The sequence below is a fragment of the Neolamprologus brichardi genome, chromosome 1 (genome assembly GCF_056152115.1).
Source record: "Neolamprologus brichardi isolate AB-2024 chromosome 1, ASM5615211v1, whole genome shotgun sequence".
NCBI classification, from domain to species: domain Eukaryota; kingdom Metazoa; phylum Chordata; class Actinopteri; order Cichliformes; family Cichlidae; genus Neolamprologus; species Neolamprologus brichardi.
The window spans coordinates 37427440-37453135 of NC_142104.1; the positions used below are offsets into that span (position 1 = coordinate 37427440).

The window sequence follows — 25696 nt, forward strand, 5'->3', positions numbered from 1 at the left end:
GGAACAAACCCTCTCATCCACCGGGAAAAACCCCAACGTACCGGCAGCAAGCCGAGGGGATATTAGAATACCCACCCCAGCCCGCCGCCTCTCACCAGGGGCAACTCCAGACTAAGACAGAGTCCAGCCCCTCTCCAGGAGACTGGTTCCAGAGCCCAAGCCATGCGCAGAGGTGAGCCCGACTATATCTAGCCGGTACCTCTCAACCTCACGCACTAACTCAGGCTCCTTCCCCACCAGAGAGGTGACATTCCATGTCCCTATTGCCAGTCTTGGCAGCCGGGGGTCAGTCCGCCAGGGCCTCCGCTCCTGGCCGCCACCCGGCACACAATGCACCCGACCCCTATGGCGCCTCCTGCGGGTGGTGGGCCTGCGGGGGATGGGCCCATGTCTCCTCTTCGGGCTGTGCCCGGCCGGGCCCCATGGACTAAGGCCCGGCCACCAGACGCTCGCCCTCGGGCACCCTCCCCGGGCCTGGCTCCAGGGCGGGGCCCCGGTAACCCTATACCGGGCAGGGTAAACTGTTCCCTCGATGTTCTTTTCATAAGGGTCTTCCAGTGACTCCAAGAAGGCTAAATACTCTGATGTGTCATTTACTGCTTAGGCACAAATGACAGTCTGGACCCAAAGACACAGGGAAGGTCTTGATCCAATGGTCTTGTCCAGTAGGTAAAACCCCAAAGTGCAAGGAGTGAACTGTGGGGATATCTCACCTCCAAAGTTATTACAGTTAACTAAAACTAAACTAAAAACTGAATCTGAAAACAAAAAAATAGTGGTTAAATACCAGCTTCAACTTTCCTGGGATGCAGCCAGAAGACAAGGAGGTGCTGATTACTGAACGTTACAGTGACGTCCAAAACTTTGCAGAAACATTTTGGATGTAAACACATTTTAGAGGAGGAGCATGGAGTACGCCAAATATCCAGGGGCAAAATACCAACCTCAAGTTGCTCTCTGATGTATCCATCATCAGTGAACGCCAGATAGAAACTTAAGCATAGAAAAGGGGACATTAGAGGCTGCCTTTACATGGATGCTGCTAAGATGCACACGACGATTCTTTCTCATATGCCATACTAAACAGGCATCACTTAATGAGTTTTTATTGTTTTGTTTTGTTTTTTTTGTTTATGCGTTTGGTGTATAAAATTAAAAATGGCACCATTGCTTCACTTCATTCATTTTCACCCAGAAGAATCTATAAAATCAACAAGGATGTACCTGTACCTTTCTCTCACTCAGCGTTTGTGCAATCAGCCTTTACTGTGTTCGGATTATGTGGTGAACACTTTGCATTATAAGTTTTAAATAAGAAATCATTATGGTCAACTTGGACAATTTTCAGTAATCTATCAAAACTGTATTTGGCCACTTGTGAAGTTATTCTTACCTCAAGAATTCCAATCAAGCTGCATGTAATTTTATTCCAAACAGCTTCCAGTTACAAATGTCAAATGTAAAAACCTCTCCAGGCTTGAAACCTGGTTAGTTTATTAAGAAAACACATAAACCTGTCAATGAAATGGTTTTTGAGTGAGCCCCTGAAACTAGAGAGCTGTGTATAAAGATAGTAAGCATTCCTTGTTAGTTAATTGAATATGTTTGTTTAACCTTCTTAATTAAAGCTAAGAGTTTAATTGCATGTTCATTGTAGAGACTTTACCTTACAATATAAAGAACCTTGAGGTGACTGTGGTTGTGATTTGGCGCTGTATAAATAAAATTGAACTCAGCTGAATTGTTTCATTTCAAATCTACTGTGGTAATGTACTGCACATCCTTTTCTATCAGCCAGCTCTAGAAGATTGCCGCTCAGCATTTAGAACTAATCTTTACTACTGCTCTTTTTTTCTGTCATGTTTTTGTAAATTATTAAAATACATCCAAGTATGGAACATGCCACTCCCTGTTCCCAATTCAAAATTATAGGATTTTTTGAAGATTTTTCATTTGATAAGTTTAGCTGCTCTTTAGACGTCCCAGTCTTGATCCGAGTGAGTGTCCGGTGTTTTTCCATCCGGGTTTTACTTCCCTGTATCTGACCCTTGGGGTGGATCCCTGGTTCCACACCTACACCTCTCCACCTGTCTTCCATCTGCAGCAACCAGCGGGGCAGTACTTATCTTGACAGCCTGATACTTAACCTCCTAGGACCTGGCGTCCACATATGTGGACATCACATTTTGGGTTATTTAGACCAAAATACTCAATTTTGCTCTAGAAGGGCCTGATATCCACCTACGAGGACATTATACTGCTACAGTTCTTTCAAAATTTTAAACGAATATCCTCATATGTGGCTCTTATTTTTCTTAGAAACAAAAATAAGGTAAAAAATAAAATCTGGTAATTCTTTGTTTTTACATTCACCAGGCCCCAATCAGCCCAAATATCAAAGAGAAATTAAAAATGAATGCCGTGGAAGAGTTCGGGTCTTAGGAGGTTAATGTGAAGTCTGTTTTTAGTATTTGTGCACCAAAGTGTTCATATATATATAATACTATAGTATATAATACTGGACCAGAGGCCTGTATGATGAGTTGGGCTTATCCGGGTAACTTTAGAGTTACATTGGGTTTTCTGTACTACAAAGATGGGTCACTTCTTCTTTTAGACCTAACCTGCTCCGGGGCAGGTTATGTTCAAGATTAGAAATGAAGAAATATGAAATCATCTTCTGCTCATCAATAACTTCTCTGAAAAATAAAAGTCCTGGAAATTCCTCACAAACCTGTGTAGATAGTAGGAATGTCATCTAAAGGTTTTCAGTAGCATTGTGTACAGCAGCGGTCCCCAACCTTTTTTGCGTCACGGACCGGTTTATGCCCGACAATATTTTCATGGACCGGCCTTTAAGGTGTCGCGGATAAATACAACAAAATAAAACTAGTACCGGTACCGAAAAAAAGAAAATTTATTCATAACACACGTGAAAAGACCCAGGAAAACAGAGTTAACGATAAAACGATAACAAAATAACGCTGAAAACCGATAAAAACCCTGAAAACTATAAATTTCACACCTGAGCCTCAACTCTCGCGGCCCGGTACCAAACGACTCACGGACCGGTACCGGTCCGAGGCCCGGGGGTTGGGGGCCGCTGGTCTACAGTATTCACCCTGTAATGTGCATTTAACATCTTCATATTTTCTAATATGCTAGTTTTACCTTCATTTGTAAAATCAGCCATTCTGCTCCCAGTACATGTTTGAGACTGGTCTGATTCTGCCAGTGCCACTTCTTACAGGAGAACACACAGAGGCAAATCTGGTTTGAGTTACTGAGGTGTTAACCAGCTTGGTATAGCTGCTTATTCGATTGCCAATGTCGGGGTGAGTAAATTCAGATAAAAGTAAGATACCTGGGTTTGTCTTCTATACTATTTTATCTAAATCAGATTTATGGATACAAAGGAAACTTACACTACTGATGATGAATGTGAAGAATGCCCTCTAGTAAAAAATTTCACATTTTTACATCATGATGTTAAAGTAGTTTTTTGTGGGAAAACAAAACGGATGAAGGTGAACTAAAAATACTAAATATCACAAGGGTATAATATTTCACTATTTTCTGACATTTTATAAACAATTTATACTCAATAATAATAATAATAATAATAATAATAATAATAATAATAATAATAAGTAATCAGATGTCATACATGACAAATTGAGACCATTGTAAAAAGAGAAAATCACCATCAAGAATCTCATCCTCCAGAGCAGATGACAGTTCAGAGGGGCTCCTGTGGTACGCTTGACACAAGGTCAGAGGCAACGACTACAAGTCAGCCAGAAAACAAGATGGACTGTCAGCCAAGGAGCCCAAGGGGAAAGCCAGAAACAGCAGCTACATTTGGAAGGGTAATGAGCTGGCAAGGCATCCAGGAGAAAACACTGAAAGCATTGCATGTTTTTATGGCACCTTCTTGTCACCGTCTCTCTCTAGGGAAAAGGCATGTTTGCCTTTCCACTATCGCTCCCTCTGTCATCCGAGTCCACCTCAGTCCCCTCCCCCCGAGCCCGCAGAGATGTGCTACAGTGTTTGAAAGGCCGAATCTCATCATTCAGCTCCTGAATACTGAATGGGCTCAAGTAATTTTGATTAAGGAAGGGCAAAGGTTGCTGACAGTAATCTGTAATCCACTTGAAGGATTTCTAGGACAATGAGCCAGGGGAAGGACTAAGATGGATTGGAATAATTCATGCTTCATTTTTACACTAATTCAAAGAGAGAATGGCTGTTGCTGTTTAAGGCAGTAAGCTTTTCATTTCACTCCAGACAGAAGAGAACTACAAGCTATTAACACCCGAGAGAAGTGCCTAAAATTGCCAGTTCCCCAACCAGGAAGTGCTGATGCAGCAAGCTGCCGAACTGATGTGTTATGAGAGGTGAAGCTGAACAGCTGCCTGTTTGCAGCTTGGGAATGTTCCCTATTTAAAAAAGCCTCAGTGAGGGAGAATTTCATTTCAGTTTCCAGCTCCACAGATGATCTGACCTCACCTCCAGTTGCTTCCTGCTGGCTTTTGCTTGTCAGTGGCACTACGCTGCATGTGGGGAGCCACTGACGAAGGGCGAATCACATTTGACCTGTGAAGGGAAACTGCATGCCAGACCTTTACACATTCTCCCAAACATGCAATAAATATGAAATGTTAGAGGAGAATATAGCTCATTTCTAATTAATGTCTCAGTTTTCTTAGTTGCTTATGAATTTTTTGCATTTATTCTTGTCACCAACAGCAAGGTCCCACTGCTCAAGAAGGCGCATGTACAGGCCCATCTTATGTTTGGCAGTGGAGATCTAAAAGATTCAGATGAATCCAAAACCGAGCGCTCTGACAACTTGACCGGCTGTATTTGGAGGATGACCTAAAGAAAACCATCCGCACAGTCAAGCAGGGATTATTCTGTGGGGCTGTTTTTCAGGATGACCACACTGAAGGGCCAAGAGATGGGGCCAAATATGGTCAAATATTAGATGAGAACCTCCTTTCCTCTGTCAGAAGACTTAAGATGGGTCATTGGTGGGTCTTGAGGCATGATAATGATCCAAAACATAATGCCAAGGTAACAAGGAGTGGCTAAAGAAGAGAAATCAAGAGGCCTCATCAGTTTAGGCAAATAGCAGTGGGCCAAAATCTCTGCTGTGCAAATGTGTGTAAACCTGGTGACAACAACAAGAAATGTCTTAGTGTTGTGCTTGCCAACAAGGATTTCTCCACAAAGTACTAAATTATATTTTGCTTGGGGATCAAATACCTTTTCACTCTATGACCATCTAATTAGTTGCAGAAACTTCCTCGGGTGGTTTCTTTTTAGTACCATTTACCATTTCAAACTGAACGCCTTTTGTTCATCCAAACCTCTTTTTTTAGACGTGTCACTACCTTCAAATTCTGTCTATTGACGTGAAGAACTAAAATGCAATTTGGCCTTGAAGTTACTTTTTTTTGTTAGGGAGGATTTGTTTGTTGTTGACTGCAATGCTGTATGGCAATATGAGCAGAGAGTACAAACATGCTGAGGGATTGGCTGTGTTAGCTCAGTGAGAGTTATTTGTATAAAATCTGCTGACTGCAGTGGAAAATACATTTGTTTAAGGAACAGTGGGTAACAAGAACATATTTTAGATATCCAAGTATTCCCATTTTGGACATACTGCAATATTCCTTGAATCTTGAATTTCTATAAAGAAAGAAAGAAACCACTTTTCAAACAAACAAAACAAAACAATAACAAGAATTACTACAATCATTTCAAAGCAGACAGTTGTTCCTATTTTTGCTGTCTAAGCTTTTCTGGAGAAGCACAAAGAAACAAAGACAAAGGACATGCTCTCAAACTGAACGCAGCAGACGAAAGACTTCAGTTCATGACGGAAAGATGTTAAAGTCCAGCAGCAACATCACTTTAAAACTAACAGAAACCTGTTTTAAGACTTGTAGCTAGACGTATACTCTAAATTTGATTGAGGCACCAGAACACAAAAAATGACATGCAAAGAACTCTAACAGACTGCAGGATGTTTGTTGCTCCTGCATCAGTCTCTGGCTCAATGATGTTACAGAGTAGAGGTTCCTCAACTTCTGCACATTGACTTTGTTTCACTGCATCCTCGATTTACTTTTGCATTAAAAACTACAGCAACATTCAAATGAGAAAATATTAAACCCTTCTATAATGCTGAAGATGACAAATGGTGTTCAGCTGGGTTGAGATCTCATTGTTAGGAAAAACACAGCATAGGTGTACAACATTTTCATGCATGTCAGTATTTTTAAGTGACCCCTGGTGGAGATCCATTGATTTTATCTGGTTTTCCTATTGTATTTTATTTTATTGCCCTTATTGTTTAGTTTTGTGTTTCACTTTGTGTTGTGCTTGTCTGTCAAGTAAAAGCTGCAGAAGAGAAATGTTTCTCACGGTAAAGGATAAACTAGGAACTGCTTTACCTCTACAAAGACAAGTAGACCCAAATATTGCCAGCGGTATGCCTCCCACAACATAACAGAGTCAACAGATGCCCTTAGTAGTTAAAGTTTCAGGTTTTTTCTTTTATTTGTCACCCATCTGAATGGCCAGTCAGAGACTGATCCACAGAAGCAAGACATAATACGTGTGTGAATGAGAGAGATAGTATAAAATAGAGGAGTTAAAATACCTGGGGTCAATCATCCAAAGCAACAGAGTGCACAAGAGAGGTCAAGAAGAGAGTGCAGGCACGGTGAAGTGAGTGCGACGAGTTTCTGTGTTGATTTGTGACAGAAGGATAGCAGTGAGAGTGACAGTGAAGGTTTACATGATGGCAGTGAGACTTGCTATGATGTATAGACATATGGAGACAGTGGAACTACCAAAATACAGGTCAAACTAGAAGTTGAGATGTTAAGATTTTCATTGGGACTGGCCAGAAGGATGCTAGGGATACAGTTAGATGGTAGCAGATGCTCCACTGTGGCGAAGCCTAAAGGGAGTAGCCAAAAGAAGCAGCAGAAGAAACAGGCTGATGTTCCCTTAAATTACACACAGTGAAATAAATATTAAAAGCAGCCACCCATAGCATCCATACTGCTATCTCACAACACACGAAGATACAAAAGTAGGTGCATCAGATACTCCCACAGCAGCAAAACACTTCAAGTCAACCATTCTAGAAGCCGTTCCAAAACAATCCCCATCATTTATTTACAATATATTAAAAAGTAATGCAAAATTTGTAACAAGTGGTCAATTTGTATAGTAATGAAAATAGGAACTATTTTCAAAGCTCGCATGAATCATAAACATATTTATATATAAATACTGTGTTTGCGTGTGTGCAGTCAGTACTGGGTCAACCTTTTTACTTTCTTTTATTGTGTGTGTGTGTGTGTGTGTGTGTGTTCAAACAAAACATGTTATCAGGTCAAAAACACATTTCCACACTCGTGCAGACTGCATAGAGAAGAAAAATAAAACATTTCTTAAAAAGCGCAATATGTGTAGTAGAATCACACCTAAATCCTCCCACGACGAACACCCACTGATTCTTTCAGCCCCTGTAACGTGAAGCTTTTTTGAAGTTTAAACTGCTTCCAAACATTTCTAATGCCACTCACTAAATACCAGGCAAGACCAAAGGGTGTGATGTAACACTTCAGTCAAAAAATAAAATGCAGGTTGTTCTCTTTTTTTTTCTTTTGCTGTTCAGGAAACTGAAAACAGAACAGGCTTGAATGACAATGAACGTGATTTCACAGTATTGCTTATACAGGCTATAATGTATCCAGTTAAAGACATTACAGTTAAATGAACCTTGGTGATGTTTTACACTCTCATTATTAAAACTCACTGAAAGACATCCAAATTAAGATTCATTTACTTCTGTGGACTGAAACATCTGGTCCATGTGTGAAATCACCAAGTGTGTTTATGTTTACGCGGGTAATTCGCTATTTGTCTGAATGAGGCAACATTCCTAATTTGATAGAAGTAAAATCCATTTAGATATTTTAACTTAGCACTACTTTACTGAAATGGATATCTTTCATTCCAATGAAGAGATGTCTACTAAGCCAATAGTCCATTTTCGAAGTATTAGCATTCAGAATGCATATCCCAGAGTTTTACTGCAGTTTGTGAAACAAAGCTTCTTGCGTGTTTATGATCAGCTTCATGTTACACAGGAGAACCCCACCTACATCAGAAAAAAATAAAGATATCAACTAGCATTTGGATAGAAGCAAATGTCACACAGCTGACATTTCAGGAGGTGGCTAAAAGAATAAAATTAGCTCTAAAAGGAAAACTATATATTTTAAAGCTTTTTTTTTTAGATTTCTGTTTTCAGTAGGAAGTTTAAGAGTTTTGATGGCATCAAACAGACTGTCTATAATGATTGTTATAATGTGTCACTGCTTCCTCTCACTGTACAAAAATGAAGTAGCAGCTGTGACTGTGGGTAACATACAGGTCCTCCCTGCTGACCAGACAAAGGCTACGTTCACACTGCAGGCGAAAGCGCATCAAATCTGTTTTTTTTGACCCTATGCGACTCATATCCGATCATGCTATGACAGTGTGAACGGCGCAAATCCGATATTTTCAAATCCGATCCAGGTCACTTTCGTATGTGGTACTGAATCTGATACATATCCGATGTTTTAGAAAGCGACTGCTGTTTGAACGGCCAGGTCGCATTAAATCCGTCTTTTACGTCACCGACACAAGACAGACGCCAATTATCAGCTCCAGAGAAGCGCCCGAGAAGACATTGCGAAGCTTCCTGGCCATCCAGCGTAGATGTCAGTGAAACTGTTGGAAAGACAACGTTGGAGAAACGTGAACATTTTATTTGTACTGTATAATCTGCAGATTCTGACAGAAACCTGCAACTATCCTTTGAAGCACCGCTCCTCTCTAAAACAGCAATAAGGATCATTATTAGGTTATCTACATTATTATGTAAATAACAAAATAACTTAAAGCAAAAATTGGGAAACATAAAGTCCGAAGTCTTTATATTAAGGTCCATCAGTCAAACAATATTATTTGCTCTGGGTCTAAACAGAGCGCGTTGAGCGTTCACACTAGAGAGCGTTTGCTGTCACATTTTATTTGTAGTGTGAACAAGCAGACAAAAAAATCAGATTTGATCAAAAAATCTGAATTGAGCATCAAGACCTGCAGAGTGAATGTAGCCAAAATGTGGCCCCGCCCCTCTCTGAGCCTGGTTCTGCCAGAGGTTTCTTCCTGTTAAAAGGGAGTTTTTCCTTCCCACTGTCGCCAAACTGTTCGCTCATAGGGGTCATCTGATTGTTGGGGTTTCTCTGTATTATTAGAAGATCTTACAACATGAAGCGCTTTGAGGAGACTGCTGTTGTGAATTGGCGCTGTATAAATACAGTTTTATATCGTTTAATTGAACAAGCCATTGAAATCTTAACTGCCTTAGACTGTTGTGGATTATAACTGCAGCTACATATTAAGTGGTTTCACTCTTAGCTTAGTGTCAAGGACCTGTTGGGAGGAACCTCAATACCACCCTCAGGTCACTACTGCACGTGCGAACTTTTGCACTTCATATTTTGTTCCAAAACCATTGTCAGTCTTGACAGAAGAAAAAGCATAACACTAGATTTTTTCTTTTTTTATATGCTGGCTGAGGATCAGTTTTTATAAGAACCCAACAAATGACTGTTGTCCAAAGTCTATTCCGTTTAAAAAAAGGAAAGCACATCAACCTCAAAACTAAAGGAAACAAGAGCGCATGTGAGCATGACACACAGGACAAGGCCATAGTCTTCCTCACTAACAAAGCCTGGGAAATGCTTTGTCAAATCAAATCAAAATAGCTCAAACCATTTCACAGAAGTAAGATGAAGGTAAATGAATGTGCTTGACAGTAATCCTCTGAAAAACACATCTGTCGTACATTAGAAACAAAAGATTAAACGTGAGAAAAATGTTTGGGTTTCATAGTGGAGCAGTTAAGTGATATAGCTCTCCTGGAAGGAAGAACTAATTTGCCAGTAAAAGGCAGAGAAAAGAGAATTCAGGCAAACAAAAAGCGAGCAGATGATAATGAAAGCGTCTTAAGTGTACCATGCAGCAGTTCATGAAGCACCCCAGCTGCAGAGAAGCCAGCTGTAGAGGAGCCCACTTAAATCAAATGGCACTTCTCCCAAACGGGAAGGAAGGAAGGAAGGAAAAAGACTGGTAATAAGAAAAGCAGTGTGCTCACATACTTGGAACAAAGGCTTTTTTGGCAATACACTGTAGTATGGCAATATATATTACTGTGGTATATTACATGTAAATCCAGAAGAGAGACAAAGAGAAAAAGGAACCATTATTATTGCAAGCTCAAGTTCTTTGGCTCAGTTGCAGCCATGATGACTTTTATACCAGATGGCTGTTCAAGCAAAGCAACTGCTGCTTGCATGCAATGAGCACAGTCGAGCCGTAAATAATGGAGCTGCTGTTTGTGCAGTGAGGTCAGACTGATAAGTGCACGGTCAAAAACAGACCATAGTATCTGTTCGATTATGTCCTGTGAGGGTCTGCCACAGGAAGCATTGATTTTAAGTGTTTGTGTTCTCCTGCAGGGGTAGGAGTGTTTGGGTGTGTGGTTGTGTCCATATGACCACAAATGTGCTGATCTCTGCATGCAAGACAAAATGTCACAGCTGTCACAGTCTCATAAGGCTATGATGCAGTCTCGTAAGGCTTGTCCTCGCCATCTCGACCTTTCACATTGGTGGTGTATCTGTATCGAGGATAGTGTAGGGACGCCCCGCCTTCTTCTTTTTCTTCTTCTTCTTCCTCTTCATCAGATCTATCGAAAAGGTAGCGTCTTTGGCTAGGCGGGCTGGAGCAAGGAAGAACAAACAGATTTTTTTTATTATTATTTAGAAAGTGAATAGAGAACAGTATGGAGGCTGAAATCTGAGAAATATCCTCGAATGTTTCTCAGTTATTATTTCATTTGTTCATTTGGGGCAAAAAAAGCTTGTGAATCTGATGACATTTTCTGTATTTTTGTAGAAATATGAAAACAGGCATCACGTTTTTACACAAGTGATAAAATTAGATAAATCAAATAAAACAAGTGGAACCAAATGAACTGACTTGGTTGTTTACTTGAAACACTTTTACCCCCTTTCCTCCACACACAACAAAACACGGCTGACTTATCCACCTGACTGTGATTGGTGTAGTTTAAACTCCTAGCAATTTCAATGCCTTTTGCAGCCTGTTAAGCACAAACATGCCTTCCTTTCAGAATTTTGTAATACCAGATACATTTTCTCAATAAATAGATAAAAAGGTTTGGCATGATTTCATTATTTTAAATTATTTCTTTATCTGCTTTTAGTACTTGAGTCAAAATCCAATAACATTTGTACAGAAAATATCAGAATTTACAAACTTTTTCTGGCAGCTGTACAAACAACATGTACACAAAACACTCTGTGATATTAGGGTTGCCACAAACGATTATTTTGATAGTTGACTAGTCACCGATTATTTTTGCGATTAGTCAACTAATCAGATCATCATCCACTGGACGTAAAACGTACAGCTTATTGCACCAGCAGCATCTGCTCTTATATAACTATCATTAGCTTACAGCTTTAAGCGTTTAAGGTATGTGCTAACTAAAAATAAAGACAAGATGATAGTTTATTAAATTTTAATGAAATTTGCAGATTGTTTCGGTGAAGTTCAATAAACTCCTTGCTATCTAAAATATAACAGGACACCGGAGTAAATTCTCGAGCATCTCACACTTCTGATAATCAGCTGTCTGCTTGACGTTTATTCAGATGTGTAAAAACTATAACTTTAATCTCAGCCAAACCGATTTACTCAGGAACAAATAAAATACTAAAAAAACCAAACAATAACATTTTTAAGTTATCTAAGTGACTAATATATCATGTTTAACCTGAGTAGTGAAAGACGGCGGTGGGTTTGAAGCCGGGAGTCCGGTGTTCTCAGCGGCTCTAGTGAGCCTTGCCCCCGGCTAGCTATCGAGCTAGTGGGTAACAGACGTCTCCGAAAACGTCGGAGCGCTTTTGAAAATATGTGGTGTCTTGATAAACTGAGCAGATATTTGAGGTTTACACAGCTACATTCTCGCCTGAAAATATGTTAAACGTTTATTTTGTGACCCAGAAAGAATAATAAGAGTAATATTAAAACTAACTAGCTGCCGCCATTGTTGGAAACTGAGCTGGGCTGCGCTATGAATTCTGGGACACAGCTTCTTCTTCTTCGGGGTTTAACGGCAGCTGGCATCCTCGTACATGCAGTGCTGCCATCTTCTGTTTCAGTCCGTTATTACACTCTTAAATCCTACTACTTCTGCGGCTTTTGTGATCTTACAAAGCTTCAAACAACGCGTCGACTGTTAAATCAGTCATCGACGATTTTGATAGTCGACGTAATCATGACTAGTCGACTAATCGTGGCAGCCCTATGTGATATGCTGTGAAAAGTTCTGGTCTGATCAAAAAAGGCTAATATACTGTAAAAGACACTTTGCCACAGTTCACAGTTCAGGTCTTATATATTTCACTGATTTTTGGATGCTTTATGTCCATATGGTGAGTAGATTTTCTTCATTAGCTTTCATTATTTTGACTACATGCGTGTATATGTTATATTCTTCTAATCAGAGAGCTGCAGTATTTTATTCATGTCAGCCATTGCTCTAGCATCTAGTGGGCACAAAAACTTGCAATCTCAAGCAATGTGGGAACATGCTACCATCCAAAACACATCACATTAATGTTGTTATTAAAGATAAGGATTTCAAAGTGACAGGTGAGATTACAATCTCAAAATGTTACAATAATATTTGTCAAAGGCCTGTGAGAGATATTTTGGTCTCAGAGCATATGCTGTCTGATACTGTTTCAAGCGCCTTGAGGCAACGGTTGTTGTGATCTAGCCCATTTTAAATAACACTGAACTGAATATGAAAATTTAGGGGCAGAAAAATGTGGAAAAGCAGGAGACAATGATTTATTCTAGGGTCATGATATTGTTTACCCAGCATAGTGGCTTCACGCTGTCACACAGCTATACTGTAAGGTCAAATCGAATATAGGCCATTTTCTAACCCATTTTGAGAATTGTTTACACCTCAATTAGCCGAAAAAGCAAGAAAAACAAGAAACCTCCTAAAAATAAACATAGAAATTTTTCATATTGATATTTAAATATTGTAAACTGCTGGAGTTAATTACAGTGAAATGTGCATCACACATAAATTTGCTAATTGACTTGTAATGTAATTTTTATTCCTTTGTAAATCAAAGGAATATCTCAGGAGTATTGAGTAGCTGAGCTAGATATCCACAAATAATACCTTCTTATCGACTGCGTCTCCTTTTATGATAACATTTCCCCAAACCAGGAGGCGGTTCTGGTCTAAAGGACTCCTGGATAAAAGCAATCAATGTGAAGAGACCACCACACAGACTACTGTCACTAAAGTGTACAGCAAAAACTGTTAGCATCACTAATGTCACACGTGAAAAAGGCAATGCCCTTATTAGAATTTAAAACTATTCAAGTCAGACTGTATGAGAAATAGTTAATGTGCTGGTTAATAGAAGTGCCTTTGTTTGGTTAGGTGACACCATGCTTCAAACAACTCTTTCCAAGGTAAGTCTACCTACTGCCTGCATCAGTCACTCTCCGGCCGGTATAAATACTTCATCATCAGGCTGTCGACCTTCTTCTTTCTCTTCTTCTCATCCTTTTTATTAAGGGGCTGAGTCTCGCTCTGAGACCCAGCTTCTTCATCCACTTCTGGACTTGAAGCCTTTCGAGCTGGTGCCCTTTTCACACTGCTGGAACTTCGGTAGGAAATAGTGGAGGCATCAGAGCTGGAATCTGATTCTGAAGATGAGGAAGATGAGGAAGAAGACAAAGACTCATCCTTCCTTTTGGATTTTTTCTTAGATTTTTTGGATCTCCTCTTGGAGCTGCTTCTGTGACGATGGCCATCTTCTGAGCTGTCAGAGTCAGAGCTGTGGCTTCTCTTCTTTTTCTTGCTCTTTCCTTTACTACTGTGGCGATGGCGGCTACTGTGGCTACTGCGGCTACTGGCTGGTCTCATGCAGTCTGCAGCAGATGCAGAGCGTCTGAGGCTGTTGACAGAGTGAGTATCTTTTCTGTCAGCTTCATTGTTGTTGAACTTTTCTTCTTCACAGTCAGAGTCTTCCAAAGTCCTGCGCTTGAATTGGATAGGTTTAAAACTCAGGACTTCATTGATGGCTTTCTCCAGGTCAGGGTCAAGGTAGTTGCGATGGCTGACTGTTTTGACATCCAAGTTATCAACTGCGTCGTTTTCAAAATTTGATCTGACTTGTGGTGGTGGCATGGAGATACTGCGTCCAGTTGAAGAGTGTGGACTGTATGCTGACCTCTCAGTGAAGGCCACACTTCTACTATCATCAATATCAACATCAAACTCACTAAGACGGCTGCTGTAAGCCACTGAATCAGGCCGACTAACACTTCCGGGACTACAACCTCCAAAACGTCTGCTATAGCAAGGGCTACTGGGACCACTGCTATACTGTGAGCGGCTCCCTCTACCCTTGTCTAATCTTGAGGTGCTTTGATGGCGTCCAAGTGGGCTTGACAGACCTAAGCTGACGTTAGACTTGGCATCATTCTCTGGGTTTAACCCAAGAAATGTGGAGGCCCGACTTGGTGCAGTAAATGAAATGGTTGATTCTTTGTTAAAGTTGCTCCAGCGGCTGTCCAAGCCTTTTCTAGCCTGGCTGTTGGCTTCTGAATAGGCTTGGGAGATGACTGACTGTCTGTCATTCATGCCATCCAATACCTGAGACTTTCTCCTTGAGCTGGCTAAGTATGCGTCATTCTGAAAATCAGAAGCTTGGGGTTTACGAAAGGATAGCGTATCCTCTGACTCAGCATTCTGACTGAAGAGGGCATCTCCTTTGCTACTGAGGTTGGATCGTTTTCTGTAGCTTAGGGAGCTCATCACTGAAACTGGCCTGCTTGTTTCTACCTCTCTGCCTTCTTTATTCACCTCTTTCCATTCCTTACCCTCTTTCAATTCCTTTCCTTCCTTTGCTTCTACATTTACAGCACTTCTACAAAGAAAAACAGGAAGAGACAAAAGAAATAAAGACAGTGGGAGAGAAAATGACAAAGACGAGATATTAGGCAAAAGCAAAGGTGAGTGAAAGAAGAGAATGAAATGTGACAAAAATCATAAAAACTGAAATGAGAGAAGAAATGCAAGTGCTGAAATTTAGCAAAATGAGATGAAAGCAAGGAAAGCAATGTAACACAATACCACTCAGGTTTGGTTCAGGGCTAATTTGTCTACCCATCTATACAGTCCTATAAAAATGTGTGACTTTTAATAATTTTTTTCACGAGCACATAAAAGTGCACTTGTATGCATTTCACTCGCATAATGTGGCTGAAACTCACAGAAAAATAAACTTCACCACAGCTTAAATTCTCCCTTAAAACATAGTCCTTTCTCCCCTTTTTCCTTTTCTTTTGTTTTATAATGAGTTAAAAAACCCAAGAGGAACTCTAAAGTATCTGTACCTGTGTACTGGCAGTTAGTCACTGAACTTGAAAGTGTGTGTCCATAGGGTGAAGCTGCTGAGAGAAATTTAAAAACACCAAGTATTTAAAGTTGGGAATGACTCAGCTCAGCTCAGCTGAGGGAGGAAAGTTAAATCTGGTAAGGAGATAAATCTGGCCCAGTCAAAACCGTCAGCTCGCAGACATTAATCTCAGCAAGCGGCTCAGGTAGACTGTGCCAGCTGGCCTATGGGCATATCGATAAATCCACTACCAAGGTCCCCTCCTTTTACTAAAGGAGAAAAAAAGCCCTGCTTCACCAAGTGGATGACAATGAAGACAGAACAGATTGAAAAATACATTTAATAGCAGTCCCTTCTTTTCAGTTAAATTCTCTGTGTTGATGGCTTTATTTCCTCAGGCCACAACATGTTAACCTTTTTAAGCAGATATGCTTAAATTTGCTAAGTTCAGGAAAAACAAATGTCTTGGCTGACTGTTTCCCAACTGCTGCTGAAGAGACGGTGAGAGTTGCTACTGTAACCCACCTAAAATTTGCCTCATGAAAATGAACTGCTGTTCCCAAAGAATGTCAGTAGGTGGCACTATGAGATTGTTTAGTGCTTGTGAACTTGAGTTGATATACAGAATAGTGCTAAGGCTATGTATGCTGGTCGGAGCTACTCACCAAGTTTTTCTTTAATCCTTGTTCAAGAAAAAGGTTATGTGTGAAGACACAAATTGGATTCTTGGACTCTTCCGCTTGTTGGGAAACACGGACACTTTTTGTTGATGCCGATGTACCTCTGTTTTTGTGGTTTTTGTTCATTTCCGGTGAGTTGACTAACTGCGCTAGCATAGCAAGCTAATCGTTAGCTAATCATTAGCTTAGTATAATGTAAATTTCATGTGTTCCTTTTAAGTGCTGTATTCTGTTTTTATTTCTTCACTTGTGAATGTTTTAAACCAATCGGAAATATTTCTTTGGAAGCTAGTAGGTAAGTTTTATTTATTGTAATGAGATGATAAATACGAGTCTTTGGCTAAATAGTACTGCGACCACGTTTTGCACTTTCCTCTGCATCAGTAATGTGCTTTCTCTCAATTCATTGGATTGATGTGACTGCTGTTCACAAAATATGAGATTTTAGTTAAATTTGTATGATGTGGAAATTGTTTTAAGGTTCTTTGATTAATTTTTATTATTGATTGCATTGAGTCGTTATATACAAAGAGTGAGAGGCATTTGGTGACTAGTGTTAATTAAGTTGTTATATGATATTCATGTAAAATATGTTCACTGCCCTGTGCAGGTTGGTTTATTTGTTGGAGTCTAAAGTTGCGAGCCAGGATTCCGGATCCCCAGCTGCGATGTAGGAAAGGTTTCCAGCCTACTTAGAAGTGAGAACTGCGTTACTTCTTGACAGATAAGCTTATGAGATCTCAGAACAATACACTACCCGGGTAGTACTACTAACATTAATACTATACACACACTCACACACCTGGACTGAAAAGAACTCTGAACTCTAAAACTGAATACACAAACTGACAAATATGGACTATTGGAACTGTTGTGAACTGTTGAATGACTGTTTTTGGTTTTGTTTTTGAATAAATGTTGACTGTTCTTTTAGTTGTGTGTCATTCGCTCCTTAGTTGATTCCTAGAGAACATAAGCCCAAGATCCTAACAAAGTATCGTGTGTTACACTACCTTTGTACTGACCTGAAGCTTTTGAGACTGCCGTCATCAGAGAGATTTTTGGTGGAACCTTTGTTCTTGGACAGCCATGACTTCACCCCTTCCACATGATCCTCCACCTCAGAATCTGTGTTTGAATCCCCTTGACTGGTGCAGGCCAGATACAGGAAAACAGGTCAGCGGAAGCAAAGGAGAGACGAGAGCAAAGAATAGGATAAAGAGAAAAGTCAAATATTGCCATTCAGTGGGAGAATAGGGTGATGGAATATGAACGTGAAATGGCAGTTAGCACAGGTAGTAACGTTCGTGTGTGGTGTTAGTGTGGCAGCGAAGGGTGGCTGTAGCATTTATTCTAGGGGGAAAAAAACACATGCATGTCAAGTCAAGGTTGCAGAGATATCAACACCTTAAGACTTCACTTATGGTTATCAAACCATGAAATCAATGCCAGAAATTTCACATGTTTTTGAGTGTTTATTGAACCTTCTGGCAATTGTACAAAAAGGAATAATAATTGTGTATATGAATTTTAATTTGTACTGTATTTGTTACATTTGGTATTTTTTGGGGGGTGGGGGGGATCACACTGATGATGCAGAAATCACAAAAACTGTGTCTGTGTCTGAAATAGGATCCACCAGGCGTTAAGGGGTTAAATGAGCACTACCAATGCTGGCAAACATTAAACTTCTCTACTTCAGTGACAAAGAAAAACATGACAGAGCTATAATGCAAGGCACAACAGCTTTGATATGTACAGTTCAACAGGGAGGGGGGGAGGGAGGGATAGCTCAGTAGGTAGCGTGGTCGCCCCATGATCGGAAGGGGCTCGAATCCACTGAATGGCTTACCCTGAGGTACCCTTGAGCAAGGTACCATCCCTACACACTGCTCCCCGGGGGCCTGATTAGTGGCTGCCCATTGCTTCACTGAGTGAATGGGTCAAATGCAGAGAGAGTAATTTCCCCATGGGGATAAATAAAGTATACATTATTATTATTATTATTATTATTATTTGGAGTTAGTATCCTGCCTAAAGGTGTTTGGCATGGATGTGCGCTGCCAGAGACCTACAAAATGATCTCTAGTATAAATGTCTCTGACCAAACTGGACTTGGTTAGGGTGGCCCTGCAACACTGATTAAGTGCCATCAAAGGTTGTGTGGTGCTATGAAATAAAGTTGCTACAGCCTAATTGTCCTATAGAGACATCAGAGTGTGGCTCAACATCTCTGCATCTGTTTCAGAAAACTTACCATCATGTGGAGCACAGAAAGGCCTAGAACCACCGAAAATTAAAATCATTTGCAATCAGAAACTAAAACTGAAGATTTAAAAAGAGATTTTTAACAGTATGCTTTGCCCTATGAGATCCAGCTCTTATGGAATACAATACCTTAAATAGTAATACTGGAGCTGCATTGAATTGAGTCCCAGCCCCAGCAAAGATGATGTAGAAGGGATTGGTGGAAGGACAGAGGCGACAGACTATTAAGCTATAAAAAGCTTTGCAGCACACGTCTCCGCTATTAAATAATCTGTGGGATTTGCTTCTACCCACTGTATGTCCTCATCTTTTCCACTGCCACAAAAGACCGTTCGTTTTCTTTGTTTTTATCTTTCATCTCTCCACATCTCGTGCTGTGGAGACGTAAATTGTTCTTGACATTCTTTCGCCACTGGTTGTACATCTCTGTTATATTCATCATTAGCGTGTATAGATTCTCTGTGTGTCCCTGAGTCTTACAGAATCTATTATTTTTGCCTGCCATATGTGAAAAGGCTGGGCAAGTGAAATCTATGTTGGATAGAGTCATAGGGCGAGAGGCGGAGGTACACCCTGGATTTATCTTTATATACGTGTGTGTGTAGGCACATGGCATGAACGAGCAGGGTCCAGAAAGGAGGGGCAGAACCAAAAATGAGATACTGGTAGACAGAGCACTCACTCAAGACTATAACACCAGACTAATCAACCAGTGCGATGCCTGGATTGACTACAACAATGACTCAATGCCTAATACATGGATCCTGGAATGTGTACAACTATACAAGATCAACAAGATCCCGAGTGCCTTAATCAGGAATTCAGAACAAGCCTACAGGCCAGCTTCAAGCCAATTGCAGTGCGGGATTTACCAAGGAAATTCTCTGTCCCTGGTGCTGTTCTGCATTGGCCTGAACCCACTCAGATTAACAAGACTAGCTAAACGTTAGTCATCTGCTCTACATGGAGGAAAAAAAGGCTATCCAAATCTACCTGGGCCTGTGTACAAAATCCCTTGATTGACTAAATATACAGAGTTTAACTACTGATTTTACTAATACACCACCTTCATTTTTCATTAATTTTTAATCCCACTCTAGATATATTCACAGTTAACCACATCACACAGTGTTTCAAACATTTAAATTTAGCTCTGATTTTTAAAAAAAAAAGTTTTAATAATTTAAAATGCTTTTCAAATCAATGTATTGCCTTGTGTTTCTGGCCTGATTAAAAGCTGCTGCGGCCTTCGCAGGACAGCTGTTGCAAACATAAATTGAAAGAATATGATGCAACTAATAGTAAACACTTTAGTAGTAAGAAAATTATAAGCCAGAGATGAAGTGTTGAGGAAGGGTGAAGTAAGGGGTTGTCAGAGCGGTGTGTTTGTCTGGTTAAAGACTACATTTTCTTCTTCATTTCTTCCTCACTTCATTTTTATTTTGTTTTATTCTCATGTATTTATTTATTTATTTATTGAGGGGGTGGGAGAAGTACTTCTGTAAAAACCACTGCACACCACTGGGGCAGTGTGTGTAGTTTGGGAGCAGTAGTGTGCAATTCTAAATGAAATCAAATATAAATATATATAATAATATATATATAACTAGAGATGGACCGATCCGATATTACGTATCGGTATCGGTCCGATACTGACCCAAATTACTGGATCGGATATCAGCGAGAAATAAAAAATGTAATCCGATCCATTAAATATCAAAAAAGCACCTCACAAAACTTGCTACGTGGCGTAACTCGGCTCATAACCGTAGCACGTAGCAGCAGTGTGCATCACGTGATAGAGCGGCTGTGTGTATTTGTAGCCTTGCTAGCAAACCAGCATTTCATCTATGAGGAAGTTTTCCCAGAGAGAAGTAAAGCAAGTGTGTAAATTCATCTCTGAATGTTTGTAAAGCATTCCCACATTAAGCTTAACAACCATACCGCCTCTCTCTCTCTCTCTCTCTCTCTCCTGCTGCTTCACTCGTGAAACAGCTTAATGATCAGCTGATCGGCTTTTCTGTCGCGAGTCCGTCTCTCTTCTTAGTTTTTGTCCCACTTCTCACCAGAAAGAGGAAACCAGCGGCTGAACAACAGCAGCACGTTTAAGCTTGATAAGCTGTTGTTAGAATTTATTTAATATTACTTTCTACACCAGGATCTTTTTCTACGCAGCTGACGTAACTGTGCAGGGGCGGATCTAGCAAAGTTTAGCCAGGGGGGCCGATAGGGCATGAACAGGGAAAAGGGGGCACAAAGACATACTTTTCTTTCTTATTCTCATTTAAAATGTCGAGTTTTTAATAAATAATTATCTGACTCTTACACCCAAAGTTTTAATCTTGTGTAAAATATATAGAAGTCCATTACTGTATATAGTAACTGTTAAGTCTAATATACCCTAGTAAGCTATAGTACTTTTTCCTTTGGGAAGATACCATCTGTGCAGTCTGCAGTTCTGTTGAAGAAAGATGTTGAATCTATTTAATTATTCTTGAAAAATAATTTATTTTTGTGCATTTTCCCCCTGCATCAAATTAAATTTGATTACATCGATTAAGCATCATGAGGTGGAGGGTGGTTCCCTATTTTATTTTTTTTTGCTGGGAGTTTGCAACCCTATTAGTTAGGTTGCTTAAAATTTCTTCTAAGTACTCTTTAAAATACCAGAATAGGGAGGATGGAGTAGGTTTAACTTTATTAGATTAATCAGTGTTGCTGAACTATGAAATATTTTGGACGCAGTGTATTTTTTACATACAGGTATAACAGAATAGCTTTAGTGTTGTTATTTATTTAAACTTGAGTATAAACTTATACAAAATGCAGCAAGATATTAAAAAAACGTTTTGTTGATTAAAAAACACACTATATCGGATTCATATCGGTATCGGCAGATATCCAAATTTATGATATCGGTATCGGTATCGGACATAAAAAAGTGGTATCGTGCCATCTCTATATATAACAAATATATATCATAAATCAAATCAAATATATACCTTAGTGACTGTTGGTACTAGAGGTACGTATCCCACGATACGATATTATTGCAATTTTTTAAAATATTTTGCGATATTCAGATTCTGTACATAAAGGTAAACTTTATCAATATTCATTTTATCTAATATCAAAGTCTCACACTCAGTCTTTCTCTCATTTCAGTTTTATTGTTGACAAACTGAACGGTTTGTATTACAGTCTAGTCCAACTTAACTGAATCAACCATCTGGTACAATTATAGCTATTCTGAACTATGCAGTTTATGAAAACTATGCAGCCCCTTCAGCAACTGAAGAATTTGAAAGTAAATTAAAACAAAATATAATTTTACATTAAATAAAAAAGTTTTAAACGTAATTAAAATAAAACATGTCTTAAATTAAAATAAGTAAACTGTCATGTTTATTGCTGCCAAACAAAAGTTAAACACATTTGGACAGTGAAGGAATGTCAGGATTCTTGCTCAGAAAAAGGATCAACATGCTCTGAAGTCAGGGCACAAAAACTTTTTTGTAACAAAATATCGATTTCTGCTGTCCCTGTATCGATACATTATTAACAAACAAAATATCACGATACTACACAGTATCGATTTTTCCCCCACCCCTAGTTGGTACCTAATTTAACAACTCATGGTGTAGGACAAGATGTGCAGGTCTTTGCAAATGACTATATAAATGAAGTATGTGAACCATATGAAGAATAAACTGTATCTGATATATAAAATGATAAGTCAGGCATGAAAGCCAGAAGTCTACACTTCCCTGCTTTGATTAGTAATCTGACAAGGTAGTGGAATAGCTGAGAACCAGAGGTTAACTGTTCGAGTGTTGAGCACGACAGCTTTTTGTAAGACATTTGAGGGTTCTGCATTATTAAGCAAGTGCAATTTAAAGATTGATGAGAAACACACGATCCCTTTCTCCTGTCAGGAGGGCAGTCACTGCAGAGTCACAGTCACATCCAGCCCTAGAGCAGGGCAATAAAATATTAAGAGGGCCCAGGGAGCGAGGGGCTAGGCATCACCAACTGATATTTAAATGCAACACAGAGGAACTGACACTTTCCAGGTAAACCAGAACATAAACACAGTGGGATAGACCACAAGAACTGTGAGAACAATCTCCTCAAGAGGGATGACCAAAGAGATCCCGACACTTGTGGTTAACCAAAAAGTAAGTTTATAAACTGACTGAAACAGAACTAAAATAATCTTTTTGTAAAGTCTGTCGGGTTTTCACATATTTCAGTGTTGCACAGCTTCCAAGCTTAAAGAGGGTATGTCACAGTAGAATAAATGATGTATTGATGCTATTACCTAGAAGCAGAAATGTGAGTCATAAAAATCAGCATCTCTTTAAGTCAGCAGGTACCATCATTATTGACTGTGCTTTCAGGATTCTGTGCTATCTAATCCTACCAAAAGACTGTTCCAGTGTCTGGGAGACATTAACATACAAGCTGGTCAAGTATATAACTTTGTTGTTATAAGTTGTGGCCAACCTGGCTAAAAATCAATCTTCTAGCATAAAATTCCAATCAATAATCTGCACACTCCTGACTATGTTTTTCTCTTCAACTCAGCTCACAAACCTCTGCCGCCTGTTTTTATTCTAAGAACACTCACTTTAAGTGGTGATGTGGAGCACAACAAGGCTGGCAGACTAAACCACTGCAGACTTAACGATAATCAAATGTGCAAAAAATAGAAAACTTTCATGCTGAGGGTTCATAATGTATTGTAAGTGTTATTCATGCATCTTCATGGCATGCAATAAAATGTGAAATAAACATGGTTAATAAGGGAATCTCTGAGCACTGTTGATGATGCATTTATCTCTCCTTACATGACGCTTTCATTCCTGTTTGCACAAACTGCAGAAAATCAGTGCATTTGGAATGGAGCGATTACTCTAAACTACCAAAACCTAAAATTTGTCTATTCATACATTCATTCAAAATCTATGTTCTATATTATTTCAATCTGTAATATCACCTCTTCTAGTCTTTTCAAAACTGAAAAACTAACTAGGTGTAAACCAAATCCATCTAAATGTTCAAAGACTAGAATGCATCATTTCCAGTGGTGAAAATAAAATAAATAAATATGTGTGTGTGTGTGTGTGTGTGCATAAGGAGAACAGGTTCCTCACATTTTGTTCTTTCGTTTCTGATACTTTGTTACCATGTCTTGCAAACTGGCCGTGGTGATGATGATGGTGATGATGAAGAAGTGGGGGGGCAGGAGAAATAAAAAAAAAAGAAAACAACAACAACAAAGAAACAAAAGAAACAAATAGAAAAAATTGAATAAAAATTATGACAAAAATGAAATGTGAATGATATTCAAATTATTTCAGGAATTAATGTGACGACCCAGTTTTTTTTTCTCTGAACCTTTTTAAGGGACAAAGAACAGACTACTTCAATCTGACCTTGCAGAATGAATAGAAATCATTTTTCTTTCATTCTTTGAAATAGTTCATTATTCAAGATCACTTTAGTGTATCTAACTCTGTCCCTTACTGTTTTATACGCTCTGCCCATTAACTTTGACTTTAATTCCCAGCGGTTTAAACTTACAATGTGGTTGTAAGAGTTTCCCCTGCAAACAAATTATTGCACCTCCATAATATAGCGTGTATATTTCGGTTCAATAGCATGATATGCATTTCAGCTTTTGGGTCACAGTTAGAGAAATATTTGGTGCAGCACAGAAGAAAAGAAATGCATCGTCTATAAAGACAAGCATATCATATTCATGCTAAATTTATATGAATGAAAATCTGCAGTGCGATTTCAGCTTGAGATCAAATCTCACTCTGTCAAAAAAGGATACAGCTACTGTATACTGTTTAACAACTTTCATTGGAGCTGTCAGTGGAGCTGATGTTCAATGGTCAATGAGAGCTCAACATGACAGCTGTCCTGGCTGACAGACAATGACTGGTTTGTTGACATCATTTTAAACGTGAAATTTTTCTTCTTGGATACCTTGTCAAACTATAACCAACTTGATGAAAACAGTCTTTCAGTTAGATATAAAAAAAGGCAGGCACCAGTGAAAACAGTTAGATTGTCACATTAAAATATTGATGATGTTCTCCAGATTTAATCTTGAGAACTCGTATTGTGACCACTACAGAAAAGAGTGATTTTAAACCTCAGCTTCAGTTACACATATAAGTGGCCTCATACCTGTTAATAAGGTCTTCGTTGTCATCACTCTCCATCTCGTCCTCAATGGCTGCCTGGAGGTCACCAATCCTTTTGAAAGCCAACTTAAGGTCTGCCTGCAGGCTCTGATTTGCAGCCTCCAAGCTCTCAATGTCCATTTCCTGTTAATGAAGCAAGAGATAAAATGAACCTTTCAGCTAGTCTGGACCAAAGGCTGATGAGTTCAGTGTTGCTGATATATTGCTTGTGGATGCTGTGCAGGGTGTCCTAACATGTCAGTAGCATATGACTGCACTTTTTAGTTTACTGATATCATTCTCATTGCTGTCTTACCAGCTCATGCTTCTTGCGGCTGGCCTCTGCTTCCTTTTTGGCCAGCTCAGCTGTTTCTTCTTTGATGTCACGGATCTGTCTCTGGAAACGTTTGTTTTGTTCCTTCTCTCGAATCTCACCGCTGCTGCGCTGATCTCGTTCCTCCGTCAGCTTCTCCAAGTTCTCCTTAAGCCGAGCTAAATGGCTCTGTCAGCAACAAAGGGAGATGGTTAGAGGCAGAGACTGAAACTATAAATATATAGATATGGCATAAAAATGTGACAAATATCATGTATAGTGATGGTGGTGAAAGTAACATTTAAGAGAAACTGTACCAATCAGGTATCTCACTGATGTGCAAACCCCCCCCCCCCCCCCCCCCCCCCCCCAAAAAAAAAAAAAAACCCAAACATCTTATCCATGGAGGCCCAATCTCTTGAATTCAAGTACCTGCTGCTCATTTTCTCGGTTCCTGATACAACAGGATGCCTTCAGGGGTCTTGTGAAGTTTCTGTTTTTATAGGGCAATGTTGTTTTATGGAATGAGGTGGACCTACACATTAATTGTGTGGTTGAAAATCTGTATCAAAGTTTATAGCAAATCACTGCTGGCCAAATTTGGGGCCAAAGCGATGTTCTGACTGACCAGCATCCCTA

At 39.5% G+C, this 25696-nt stretch overlaps 1 protein-coding gene across 7 annotated transcripts in view; it reads right to left on the minus strand.

The window, feature by feature from the left end:
- Positions 1 to 9053: 9053 nt before the first annotated feature.
- The window catches only part of myo18ab (myosin XVIIIA b), a 123670-nt gene continuing 107027 nt past the window's right edge, over positions 9054 to 25696 (minus strand). For 5 of the 7 annotated variants that reach the window (XM_087841612.1, XM_087841604.1, XM_087841622.1 and 2 more), the window contains 6 exons: positions 25061 to 25246; positions 24749 to 24888; positions 23704 to 23748; positions 17305 to 17427; positions 13680 to 15128; positions 10722 to 10858 (listed from right to left, as the gene is read on the minus strand). In XM_087841612.1, the coding sequence (XP_087697738.1) occupies positions 13688 to 15128; positions 17305 to 17427; positions 23704 to 23748; positions 24749 to 24888; positions 25061 to 25246 (1935 nt within the window). In that variant the 3' untranslated portion in view covers positions 10722 to 10858; positions 13680 to 13687. Of the gene's footprint in view, positions 10859 to 13679; positions 15129 to 17304; positions 17428 to 23703; positions 23749 to 24748; positions 24889 to 25060; positions 25247 to 25696 lie in introns of all 7 variants that reach the window. The other 2 variants (XM_087841628.1, XM_087841610.1) reach the window with 2 other exon arrangements.